This window comes from Lissotriton vulgaris, chromosome 9 (genome assembly GCF_964263255.1).
Source record: "Lissotriton vulgaris chromosome 9, aLisVul1.2, whole genome shotgun sequence".
Taxonomy (NCBI): domain Eukaryota; kingdom Metazoa; phylum Chordata; class Amphibia; order Caudata; family Salamandridae; genus Lissotriton; species Lissotriton vulgaris.
In genome coordinates this window covers 885,352,095-885,364,303 of record NC_141697.1, presented here as the reverse complement: position 1 = coordinate 885,364,303, position 12,209 = coordinate 885,352,095, and the positions used below count along the sequence as shown (strand labels likewise).

The 12,209-nt window shown below is 41.6% G+C and overlaps 1 protein-coding gene across 2 annotated transcripts in view; it reads left to right on the top strand.

Moving 5' to 3' along the window:
* The window catches only part of LOC147692434 (protein FAM98A-like), a 116,903-nt gene that overhangs the window by 22,356 nt on the left and 82,338 nt on the right, over positions 1–12,209 (top strand). Inside the window, exons 3-4 of one of the 2 annotated variants that reach the window (XM_086938639.1) lie at positions 1,400–1,534; positions 9,437–9,621. In XM_086938639.1, the coding sequence (XP_086794765.1) occupies positions 1,400–1,534; positions 9,437–9,621 (320 nt within the window). The remainder of the gene's footprint in view (positions 1–1,399; positions 1,535–9,436; positions 9,622–12,209) is intronic. The other variant, XM_086938640.1, reaches the window with a different exon arrangement.

The following is a 12,209-nucleotide window of genomic DNA, read 5'->3' as shown; positions in this document are numbered from 1 at the left end:
CCTCCTCGGGAGCTCGCCCCTCCTCTCCGCCCCCCCGCCCCAGACCTTCAAGTTCGATAACGAAGCCAGCTCTGCATCTGCAACCAAATCTTAAAAATGTGTGACACTGAGGAAATCTCTCCTACTGAGAAGTAAGTTGAGAGAAGTGTGCATCTGTCTACAGTCTGTACCATGATAAACATTACTCTGTGGGCCTCTGTGTCTTCGCTGCACACACTTTGCACTACAGGTAAAGTGTCTGCACTTTTAATACATGCTGTTTGCTAACTCATCTATACCAAAATGAATTATCTTTCCTGCTAGTTCTCCTGTTGAGGTTTAATCCTACTAGTTGTGCCTAACTTCATTAGAGAAAGATCTACACCGGACTAATCGTAATTTGTATATGATGCTGTAATCAACCCCACCATGCCCAGACTGATCCTTTAGTATGCTAAACTCTGTGCCAAGCCTGTGGTAAGCACCACAACTCCCGTCCTGCAACCCCCAACCCCAGGATGCGCACCTCCCCACACAGATCCCCCCCGCAGTCCTGATGCCATCGGAGCCCCACATAATACCCACAAATTGCAAATTTCAAACCACCACCAAGCCAGCCCCTTAAACCAACACCCCAGCCCTACTATCCTCACATCATCCACCTACTCTCCTGCAAGTCTTATACTTGTTTAAAATGCTCGCTGCCCTAATTTCTGACTCAAATGACATTTATTTTTTTGCTTCATATTATGACATATAGGTTGCCCATCGTGGAAACCTATTGTGTTTAACGTGGTTGTATATTTGTCTTTTCATAACAACTAATTTGCACTCTTTTTACGGTAGACTTTTCCTTATAAAGTTAAATTTTTGCGATTGATAAATGTAACCCCATTTGTGGTGATTGGTATGGTTCTGCTTGCCACAGAGGACGCAGTGCTTTAGTGCACTCTAAATATTTGTGCGTTTCCGCCTTAATCGTGTTGTCTGTGAGTGTTCGAGGCAACCTTGAAATAGTTTAGCTTCCCCATTCAGTAAATCGTATCCCAGCTCGTTTCTAAGGTCTTGTTAAATATGTATTCATTATTCAATACATACTCTACTGAGTTTGCATCATTCAGGTTTAAACTTTAACGACTTTTGAATCCTTGCTATCTTCTGTAAAGAAACCATGATCTTTGCCCAACTACTAGAAAAAGTGAGCACCATTGTAACTTTTGGAATTTACAGCTTACCCAGCGGAGGTCTGTCATCACGGCCAATCTTGTTCACTTATACTTTGTACTGATTGAATATATTTCTCACGCTATCTCATTCAGTTGAAGTATTGTATGGATTATATATTGTAGAGAGTGAGAGTGCCTTCAAGTTTTGAACATTTCTTGCACTGTCTTGAAAGTAATCTGCGTTCTCCCAACAGGTCCAGAGGATGCGGATACGTTCCAATTGGAAATGAGTGGTGTACTCAGTGAGTTGTGCTGCCCGTACCCCACGCTGACCACAGGGAGTGTTACTTCCAGGCTCACCACTATGGAGAACTGCCACATACTGCTGAGTAGGTGAAATTTAGCTGCTTTACTGTAACAAAACCGATGTGGCGAGCGGGAATAGGAAAATATTAAACAACAAAAATAATTGCAAGGGCACATGGTACTTTCCTATTAAATTATTATGGGTTTTATCAGCTACTGATCTTTTGAATCTCCATGTGAGCTTTCTGTCACACCTAGTTCCAAATCCACATAAACTAAAGTGGTTTCCAGGCCCTAACAAGTTCCTGAGTAAAATATTGCGCTCTATACATATAACCAAATAGTAAGGTTTTTAATCCTTTCTTTTGTTGTTGTCTAAAGAAACATTTTGAGACTCTCTCACCTCCGGGCAGAGCCTCTTCATATTACACCTCACCACTGTCTGAGGATAAAATCAATTAAATATCTACCCGCAATGTTCTCTGCGGTGGTGAAGAGCAGCTGTGTAATCCAATAACAAGACGTTGAAGTCTATTTGGGTGCCATTAGGCAATCAGTGGTGTATGCGACTGATATAGGTGTAATGCATTATCCACGTTACCACCCTGGTTAACTAGTTTTGGACTCTTTAGAGGCAATATAGAGTTGCAGTATTATAAGCCCGAACCCAAAATAACTGTAGTGAGAAAAGTATGTCACTTTACCAGTGCCTTTATATAAAAGTTACAGTTCTTGCTCAGTTGATTTACCTATTTGCTGGGCTGAGAGTAAAGCCAAAATCCCATTGTCTTTACTTTCTGAGAAATCTAATTCGGCGTTTCTCTTTTTAGGTCTCGCCTGAGCCAGCTCATGCATGCGCTGTACTCTGGCGAGACTTATAGTAAGGGCTTCAGAAAATGCTACCACTGTGGCCTAGAGCTTCAGTGCATGTGCGCGGGCTCGCGCTTACGAGAAGAGGCGCCATATGGCTCTCCTCTCTCGTCATGGGTGATCAGCTTTCAAGATACAAGAGGTTTCTTTCACATTCCTGAAGCCAATACCTTCCTTGCCCTGTTTCATATGAGGGTGAAACCGTCCACATGATGACACTGTTGGGCTGCAGAAATGTACAAGTTCTGCGAATAACTTGTAATGTGCCTTTAATCTTTCACTTTTGAGTGCCGTCTGATCAAAGTTGTGTTTTCGAAATTATAGTGGATTTACCTCAGAGGTGCGCATTACTGAAGCCCCGGATCGACTGAAATGTATTGCATGCAAAGTAATATAGAACATCTTGCATATACATTGATACGTTAAGCATTTTTAAAGTGTTGAAATCTAGCTAAAATGCATTCTTTTGGGTTCTTTATTTATTTGAGGAACAGTTATGGTCCAATGTGATCTATGATGCAGTATCACGCTATGGTTTAGATTGGCGACGTATTTGGTGAGTAGATTAGCTGTAATCCTAATTATCACATATGAAACGCAACGTTGTTTGATTTTGCTGCAGCAATAGGAGTTACATAGGGCTGTTAAGTAGATATTCCAGAAGTCAAGAGACTGTTCCCCAGTGTTCCTGTTTGTCACCTAAATTATTCACCTCTTTTAAAGAACTCCTTAAACAAGAACCCCCTAATAATCAAGCTCAGTCACGCAATATATATTTTTAGATCTGGCTTTAGCCCAAAACACTTCATTTTAGTGAAATTATTACACAGAAGCGCTTGCTACTGTTTCCATAGGAAGAGTGCTTTTTTCTTCACTAATAACTGTAGCGCAATTTGATAAATCTGCTCGAAACTAACCCCAAAAAAGTTCCTCACTGCTCCATCATGGAAAGTTTTTTGTGCCGACCCCTGAACCGTGACCAGGAAAACAAGCAATGGCATAGCCATAGGTGAGGCATGGAGGCCACCGGGTCCCATCGGCAGATCAGGTAGATTATTGTAATGTTGGCATAGAGAGTCACATCATAATGGGTTTCACAAATACAGCTGCTCCCTCTCTTACTGCAGCAGAACACATATGCCAGCAGTTCCATTAGTAGATTAGCCCTGTCGCTTGTCCTGCTCCATAGTCCATTTCGCTGAGACCTCACCACCCGTTTACAACATGGATTTTGGCAATATGGAGAAGTTTCATTCAGTTTATGAAATAAGGCTCAAATAAATTAGTGCAGGTCTTGTAACAGGAGCCTCCGAGTGATAGTATTGAACCTTTTCTCAAAAACAGGGCGAGGTGGTCCTTCTGGTCTAGAAGAAAATGATGTTTAACGTGTGCCAGTCTCCTAACAGTAGCCATTATATTTATTCACGTTAGAAACCTGGATTGATCAGGTGAGTCTGTGTCGTCAGTACTCTCTGCAATCTTGAGAACAATGCTTTACTCAGCATTTGTAAAATGATATTAATCATGGACAATGGTCTGTAGGACTTGTAGTTGGAAGGGTGCTTGCCTGGTCTTGCCACCACCTTTGTAAGGACTTCCCTCATTCTGTCTGGCAGTATTCCTCCTTTATGCGCTTCTGAGTACTCTTTTGGAAGTTCATCCACAATGATGTCTGATGTACACTGATAAAACTCCACAGGAAGGAGGTCTTCTTTCTCGATGTATTTTGCAGTGATACCTGGAGCTCCTCCACAGTGAGCAGCATTCCAAGTAGAGCTCTCTGGTCTGGATAAGTTATGGTAATCTAACAACCTCAGGGTAGACTTGCACTGGATAAACGCCCAAGCATGCGGCAGCCGGGCGTACATCTACTTTAAGTATTCACTGAACAGTTCATTTATACTGAGGGCTCTCGGTTTTATGGCGATATCCGTCTGTATTTATCCATAACGATGTTTTGCTAATTTTATCTTCCTTTATTCATATATATATATATATTTTTTTTTTGAGTTTGTGAAAAATGAAGCTGAAAGTACTGTTTTTTCATGTTTATTTAACCGATAAATGTGAACCCATGCTTGAATGCCAGACAGGTTTTAATGATATGAACACCCACAAATGATAAATTGTTGCCCTGAGCTGAAAATATGCACGTTTTAATATCAACCTTCTGTATATCTACTGCTGTTTAAGCCTTTTTACAAAATTTTTTTTTTCTTTTTTACCCCCCTTGCCTGTCAATCCGCCCAGTTATTGGACTTGCAGTCATGACTGACAGCATTTAGAATCACTCAAAAAAACAACACAATTTTCTTTCTCGTCCACAATTAAACAAATGTTTTTCGGTCTGTATTCATCGGTAAAATTCAGTAAAAAGAGAAAACGGGGAGACTTACTTATCCTATACAAATCCGAATATACTGATCTCAGCCTTGCTCATTGACACATAGTATTCTTATGGGGTTCTCAGATTTCAGTTGAAAAATAAGCATTCTGGCAATTTTATTTCCCTCTCCGCACAACCATTGTCTGTAGGAATTACGAGTAAATCTAGTGAATCGTAAACCATAGCCAAGTTTTGGTTTTCCTGCATGACATACCAAATATTCTCTGATGTGCGGGAGCCTTTCTCTCCATCTTTGCTATCTTATCTTCAGTTCGCAGTATATCTTTCTTCATCTTCAGCCTGATCCGGTATATCTTAGTAGTACAGGTGCAGTATATGGCAGTCCTCATTGGTTGGGAAGTGATGCTTAAATTCCTTGTGAAAATCTGCCCTATATCTCTGATCATGTATAGTGTCAATTCTTTAAACTACAGGTACGGTTACATGTTCCACTGTTACTACAGGTGAACGCTGACTTGAGTGGGAAATGGCCAGTCAGTGCATCGCCTTGACATACGGATAGTTGATGTCCTGGCTTACAAGGATATTAATATTATTAATTGTTTAGAAACTTCAAACTTCCACTCGATATGGGTTACGTGGTGTTATTGAGGAAACGTTTTCAGTACCTTATTGTAAATTGTGCAGTTTCACAAATTACATTTTTACCAAAAACATGTCTACCTTGATATACAAAAAGAAAAGTTTTTAACAAAAGAATATAATACACAAAATGCTGTTATATAGTCAAATGGCCATACGAATATATATATATATATATACATATATATATACATCATGAATATCACAGTAAACCAACTCCTGATTTTCTCAATCTCAGATATTTTTATATAATACAAATCCCTGCATTTCAGTTCTATGTCACTGAAGCCAGTTAGTTACATCAGCTTGCAGACTCTTATACACTCATCCACCTACTTATTCGTAATTTTATAAACATCTGTTTTCAACTGTTTTCAGGTTATAGGGGTGGCAGCTAAGGTTATGGGAATATTGCAAGAGTGAAATGAATAGTTATGGTAGTACCTTAACACATGAATTGGTGTCTTTATAGGTTTTGTGGCTTTGCATCTATTAAACCCCCTAACCATCTTCACTTCCTTTTAACTTAAGTGTTTTTGCTGAAAATCTTTGGGGGAATAGCTGCTTGTCCTTAAAAATGTTGCCACTACAAGCACCAACGCTCATTAAAAGCAAAACAATCATATATGATCACATACTCCTTCAAATTCAAAGTAAACACTCAGATCGAGGTAGGTGAACATCTCATGGCTTCTAAAGTTCTGAAATCAACTGAATAATTAAAGAAAGTGAATGTGCCTACTATGGGGTGTGTCTGATACTTCCCATCCTTCCACTTCATATCTGGCAGTTCTAGCATGTTTAGCTCTTGATTGCAAAGTTGAACTGGGTTCAATACATTAGGGTTTTAAACTGTAGTAGGTGTTACGGGTATTGTAAATCCATGCCCACGCAATGCTTTAGACATTCTTTTTTGGAAAACATTTAATATTTCACAGCCTAAAAGTACCTCGAACTACCATACTCCTATGTCTGAATGTTCCAGACCCTCAAAGTGTGGAATAAGCTGCAGAATTGTCATTAAAGGTGGATGTAAATCACAATTCTCAGTGATTGGATTGTTAGTAAATGCAGTGCTTAAATTGTGGAGCTGATGGGCACCAGCATTCATTTTTGGGATTGCATCTCTTTTTCCATCGGCAGACTTTGGCATGGAGCAAGAGAGGGAAACACTTAAAAGTGTAAAAAATAACTGTTACAAAGGGAGAAATCTGAGATGAAAAACAATCTGTGAGTATGAGATAAAGAGACATGACTTTTTAGGTGGTGGAAAAAAAGAGGCATGGGGTGGAATAAATGCTGTCTCGCGTTGGTATTCAGTGATCCTGGCGTTCAGCAACTCCAGCATTAGGCAGTGCCAGTGGTATGCCCTTTCACTTTTCTTTTTCAAATTCAGCACAAAGTGCATGTCTATCTAAACAGGACAGAGTTTGGTGCTATTTCAGAATTAAGGATCGCACCGTCTTCAGAGTCCGATCTTCTACCGTTGGTGTGCTGCTTTGAAATTCATGCACTATAGTGCGCTGTGCACTATGCTAAAATAGAAAGAGGTAGTTGTACAATGACAGGCATAGGGCATGTCTGAGCAGAGCCTTAGTGATGCGTTGGAGAGGTGTTTCTGAAGTATATATGCCATCTTGACCTAGGATAGGGTACTGCCATTCCTTCTGGGTTCGGAGTCTTACATTTCAGTGCTGGTTGTGGATGAATAGTCGCCTTCTGGAATGTGGGACTTGAGCACCTCAGTTTGAACTGTATTACACCGTGGTCCCTCTTGGGCTGTAGGTCCAATGTCTCTGTATGTGATACGTACACCAGGCTAGTAAAAAATGTCTTTAAGGACCTTTTCTCTGGGATTTTAGACAAGGGCTCTCTCTAGGCTTCAAAATGCTGTTGCATTCTATTATAAACATGCTCTACACATTTATTTTAAGTTTTTTGTTATTATGATGGTTCATCCAGATAAACAAACATATGTTAATATTGCAGAAGAAATACTTTCCTTCTTATGCAGAGATGCATTTGACACAAATTCAGCAATTGCGTACAAAGACATTGACACTGGAAAACCATCAACTAGTAGTAGTTATGTTAGCATTCTATTAACTTAAGTTGTTTTTGAACCTAGCGCTTTAAAGAAGTTTCAAATGTTATTAACAGTACTACTGGAAATTGCATAAATACCAATCTAAAGCCCTCCAAAATACAAGATTTTGAAGGTTAGCTGGGGGACCCTATAAGCCTGAAACCTCGTTGATTCAAAAAACATATACACCTCGAATAATCCAAAAACTACAGGGAGCAGTAAAGGAATCTTGGCGCCCAGCCCCAATGCCAACCAGGTACAGAATGGCATATTAATGTTAAATGTACACGGTATTCATAAAGAAAGGTGTGTTTAAAATAATGTTATGCCTTAAAGTTACTGCAGCACCGCTTCTTTAATTGTAAACTTTATTCCTTAATATGTGCAAATAACTTCCAAATGGACTTGGAAGCCCTCAAAGAGTAGTGGATACTAGTTACTACTTTTAGGTCTTTCAAATTATGTTAAAGGTTGGTTTGTATAAACACATACATCAATTTAGAGCATAGTGCCTGTGAGAGTATTGGTGCGGCTTATTGCTTCATATTGTTGCTTTCTTTAAAAGTGTATGTGTTTAAAGCCTTGATCACTGTGAGTTTACCTTTAAATGTCTAAACAGCTACAATACTCGCACTGAGAAAAGCACTATTCTTATTTGCAACCTTGGAGATGGGCATCAATGCATCTGTATCCGCCCGTGGAAATTAACTTGCCCGGGATAAATCCCAAACGTGTTATTTAGAGAGATTTCTGACTGTGTGGGATTTGAATTTTATGATGTACTCTTATTAGTTGTAGCTTTTGACAGGGACTCTAGCTAGATGGCTTCTTTTGCAGCTTGATGATTGTTTGAATAGACAAATCTCAGTCAATCATAACAGTCAGGTGGCTTTTCTCATGGGTTGGATGTTGTTATTATTTAATTGTTGACTGTTTTAGTAGAAAAGGGTAGTCTCCTCTCTCCAACACATGGCTTTTATTTTAGCATGCAGATTTTAATAATGTGGTAATAAATTCTGGGGGAAGGCATGAGCGACCTTCAAAAGTATGTCCCCATCACCGTCCAAGGTTCATGATGACTTGTGTATAGCCAAGTTTGATGAATGAAACCAAGACTATAGCGGAGTTCATTTAGTGTTCCTCAGACTTCGACTGCACATTTATCACACGTTACCTATGAGCAATCAGGGTGTGGATTTCCCATAATATGAAGTACCCTTGGCGTTGATTCACCCAAAACACTATAGTCAAACTATGGGGCAGATATCCCTCCGATGGTGGCTGTGGATAGATAGGCATATTTGTGGGAAGACTGTGGACCACAGGTAAGGTTGGGCTCTGAAGGCGATGAGTGAAATGTGTATAGATTAGAACAAAATGTGGATTAGTAGTTAATTGGCACTTCTGTGATGTTGCTTGATGTACAGTTCGCCTGTTTCTTATGTTAAATGGCAGCTGTATTTTGGTGAGGGCTGTTCAGCAATTTAAAGATTTCATTTTAAGGTCATTTGAGGATGTGTGCTGTTTGTATTGGGTTTCTGCACTCCTTAAACGAGACCAAGTCATTATAAAAAGTTTCTGTCAGTGTTACATGAAAATATACTGACTGCCAAGTTTCTGTGAAACGTGCGGGTGTGAGTATTTCTGATACCTTTTCATGTTCCGGTTGCAACAGATCCATACCCTGAATTATGTAATGTTTGACTCTTTCAGCTAGGTATGTTTCCTTTATCCTAGCTCTTGAGCTGATGCCTTGGGAGATCTTTAAAATATTCTTTTAACATTGAAAAGCCTTTTATTCAGGGGCACTGAATGAGCTACGTCATAGGCGTCTGTCCGCAGGAATACCTGGGCGTCTCTCTGGCACACAAACCTTTATCAGTAGTGGGCATGGACCCAATGTTTTGTGAGAACACTGTAAGAGAATTAAGTCTATACGTCTTTCTTGCTGCACTTTAGCCCTGTATAAGCTGAATTAATGTAGTAATGCAAGCTTCCCAACCGTTGCATAACGGGTTTCACAGTGCATTCTCTCTTCAGCCTTTCTCTGTTCAGAACTGCAAGCTGCCAGGCTGCTGTACAGTCGACAGGATACTCCACCCAAGCAACCAGAGGAGAAAAATGATGTTGTCCATGAAGAACTACGGCTTATCCGAGAAGCTCTGGGCATGCCACCAGCCCCAGACACTCCTGAATTACAACAGCTCAGTGAGGTGGAAGCCAAGGTAAGAAAAGTAGAATCCATAAAGCAAAGATTGTGAATGAATAGTTTGTAATAAACTTAAAATCGAAATTATAATATTTGCAAGGGCTCCGAAGTAGTGCCAGTAGGAACTACTTACGTGAAACACTGTGTCTTTAAAAAAAACTCCAGTCATTAAACAAGCATTTGCAATGCAATAGGTCTCGCATTTGCGAGAGTTTAAGCTATTGGCTTTTTAAATGACAATGCCTGTTATTTATCAGTTTTGATAATTAACACATAAATAAAAGGCATTTTCATTTACAATGCCAATAGCTCAAGCTCTTGAAAATGTGAGACCAATTTCACTTCAAAGAAGTGGCTGCAGGAGGAGCTATGCTAGCAAGCAAGTTGGCCGCATAAGCTCCCGGCTCCGCCGACCTCCGCCAGCAGCTCGTATATCCTGCAAGTTATCCTGCTTTTACACCGGACTCCCGTGTACACGAGGAGTGACTGACTTTGAAGGTGCAATCCCGAACTTTTTAATTCATCGGGTGACGAAGATACGCAGTGTTTCATTTTCGGCCTAACTCCGCGTGGAAGCCGGGGCCTCGATTTCCAACCCATCCGGGCTGGAGTTGAACAACATCGGCTGTGGACTTTGGGTTTCGTCCGGTCTCCCGAACGGAGACACACTTTACTTGTTTCCAACGGCGATTTAGTATCCTGTCTACACCGCAGACGCTGCAGCGTGACTCTTCGGTTGCTGTGATCCTGTATCCGACGCCCAGAGACACCGTAAGCCTCCTGGGGGTGACGGACCGGAGCCCTGACTAGCGGCGAAGGTGTAGAAATCGTGAGGTGAGGGCGCCCATTGTTGTTGTCTGCTCCGGTTGTGCTTGCTACCCCGGAGTAGTCGACCTCCGGGGTTCATATCCTGCTCTGTCGCTTCGCGAGAGGAGATGGAGGGGACAGAAGGCACACCAACGCTGCATGCCGTAATGGCGGCCATTGGAGCGCTCCACTCACAGATCATCGTCAAATACCAGGCACTGTCTGCAACAGTGGACAGTATCTGCCGGAGACTGGACGGCGACTTTTCGGCATCATATCAGCCAGTTGTAATACCTATGGAACATTGTATGCTCAACTTTGAGGACCCTGTGCGGAAGCCGGATTCCGTGTGCATTACTGATCACTACAGGATAGATCGCGCGCCCGTGAACATTGTTAGCTTCCCCTGCTTGAGCCATATCCCGCTAAACATCAACATGGACAACCTTGAATGCCTCAACAAGGTCACCAGTGGCTATCGGAGAGTTTCATTGTCCTTCCACGCTTTTCCTCACTTGCTCTGTGTATATCGTGAACTTTTATCCTTTCTTCGATTTGCTCGTACTGACTTGAACTTTTATGAACGCTCTGCTTCTTTCACTGTTGTTGTGGTCTGGGTTATAAGTGCTCTAGTGAAGAATCGTACCGGCCAGGGTTAACTTGTGTTTTTTAGGGTTCTGCATAATATTTTAATTTGCTGCTGGGATTGTGACCTGTAATGTACGGGAGTCGGTGGTGTGTATCATACTTCCCCGGATTGATTGTATATTTCGCTGCATTCTATTTTGACCGTGTTTCGAGGTGGTCGCATCTGGTGGGGGGTCAGGGAGTCCGGGAGTGTGTTTTTATATCTCCTCCTCCGCTTCTCTTCTCCTTTTAGGGATGTTTCTGGGCGACAGGCACGCTGCTAGTGGGTTAGGCCGTAGCCATTTCAGGGGTACAGGGTGGAGGGGGGGTTGTTATTTCGCCTTTGTTTTGTTCTATGGCCCCTTTTTCTTTCTTCTTTCACTCTTTAGGGTATTCTTCTGGGCGACAGGCATGCTGCTAGTGGGGTAGGCCGTAGCCATTGCAGGGGTGAGGGGTGAGGGGGGGGTTTGTTATTTTGCCTTTGTTTTGTTCTATGGCCCCTTTTTTCTTCTTGCAGTGTCCGGTAGCAGTACTTTCCGTTTCATCCTAAAGTATACGAGTGGGCGGGGTCTGAGGGTGGGCGGCTACGATGAGAGATCGGTTATTTTGTTCTTCATCCTCATTGAGCTTGCTAGCGCTTGCGTCTTTACTGTTCCTTTTAAGTTGGTCCGCGTCTACCTTCTTACACATCCCCGCCTTTAATATACCCTCGAAGGAGTGGCTCCGGATATCCTGAATCTTCTTCTTTATCTTGTCTCTGGCGAGGGGAAGGGGGGGTTAAATGTAAAATGAAACCTTATGAATATCATGCGATCTGTACTGTGTTCAATGCACCGTATATTCTTTACCGCTGCCGGACCTCAGGGTTGCCGGCTGAAGAGCTGTGTTATTGGAACTACTGATACGTATCGCCTACATGTAGTGACCGGCCCCTATGGTTGTAGGTCTACTTCTGTAATTTTTGCTGAACAATATAATAAAGGTTTTAAAAAAAAAAAAAGAAGTGGCTGCAATTGTCCCGGGCTGCTTGTGCCTGCAGTAGGAGAAACTCATTAAAGAATTCAGTACTTACAGACTTACCGTGTAACAACAGAAGTAAAAGGGCCAGTCCTCATGGGAGGTTACAAATGAAGACAAGGCGGTACTAGGAGGGACTAACAAGCCTATTAA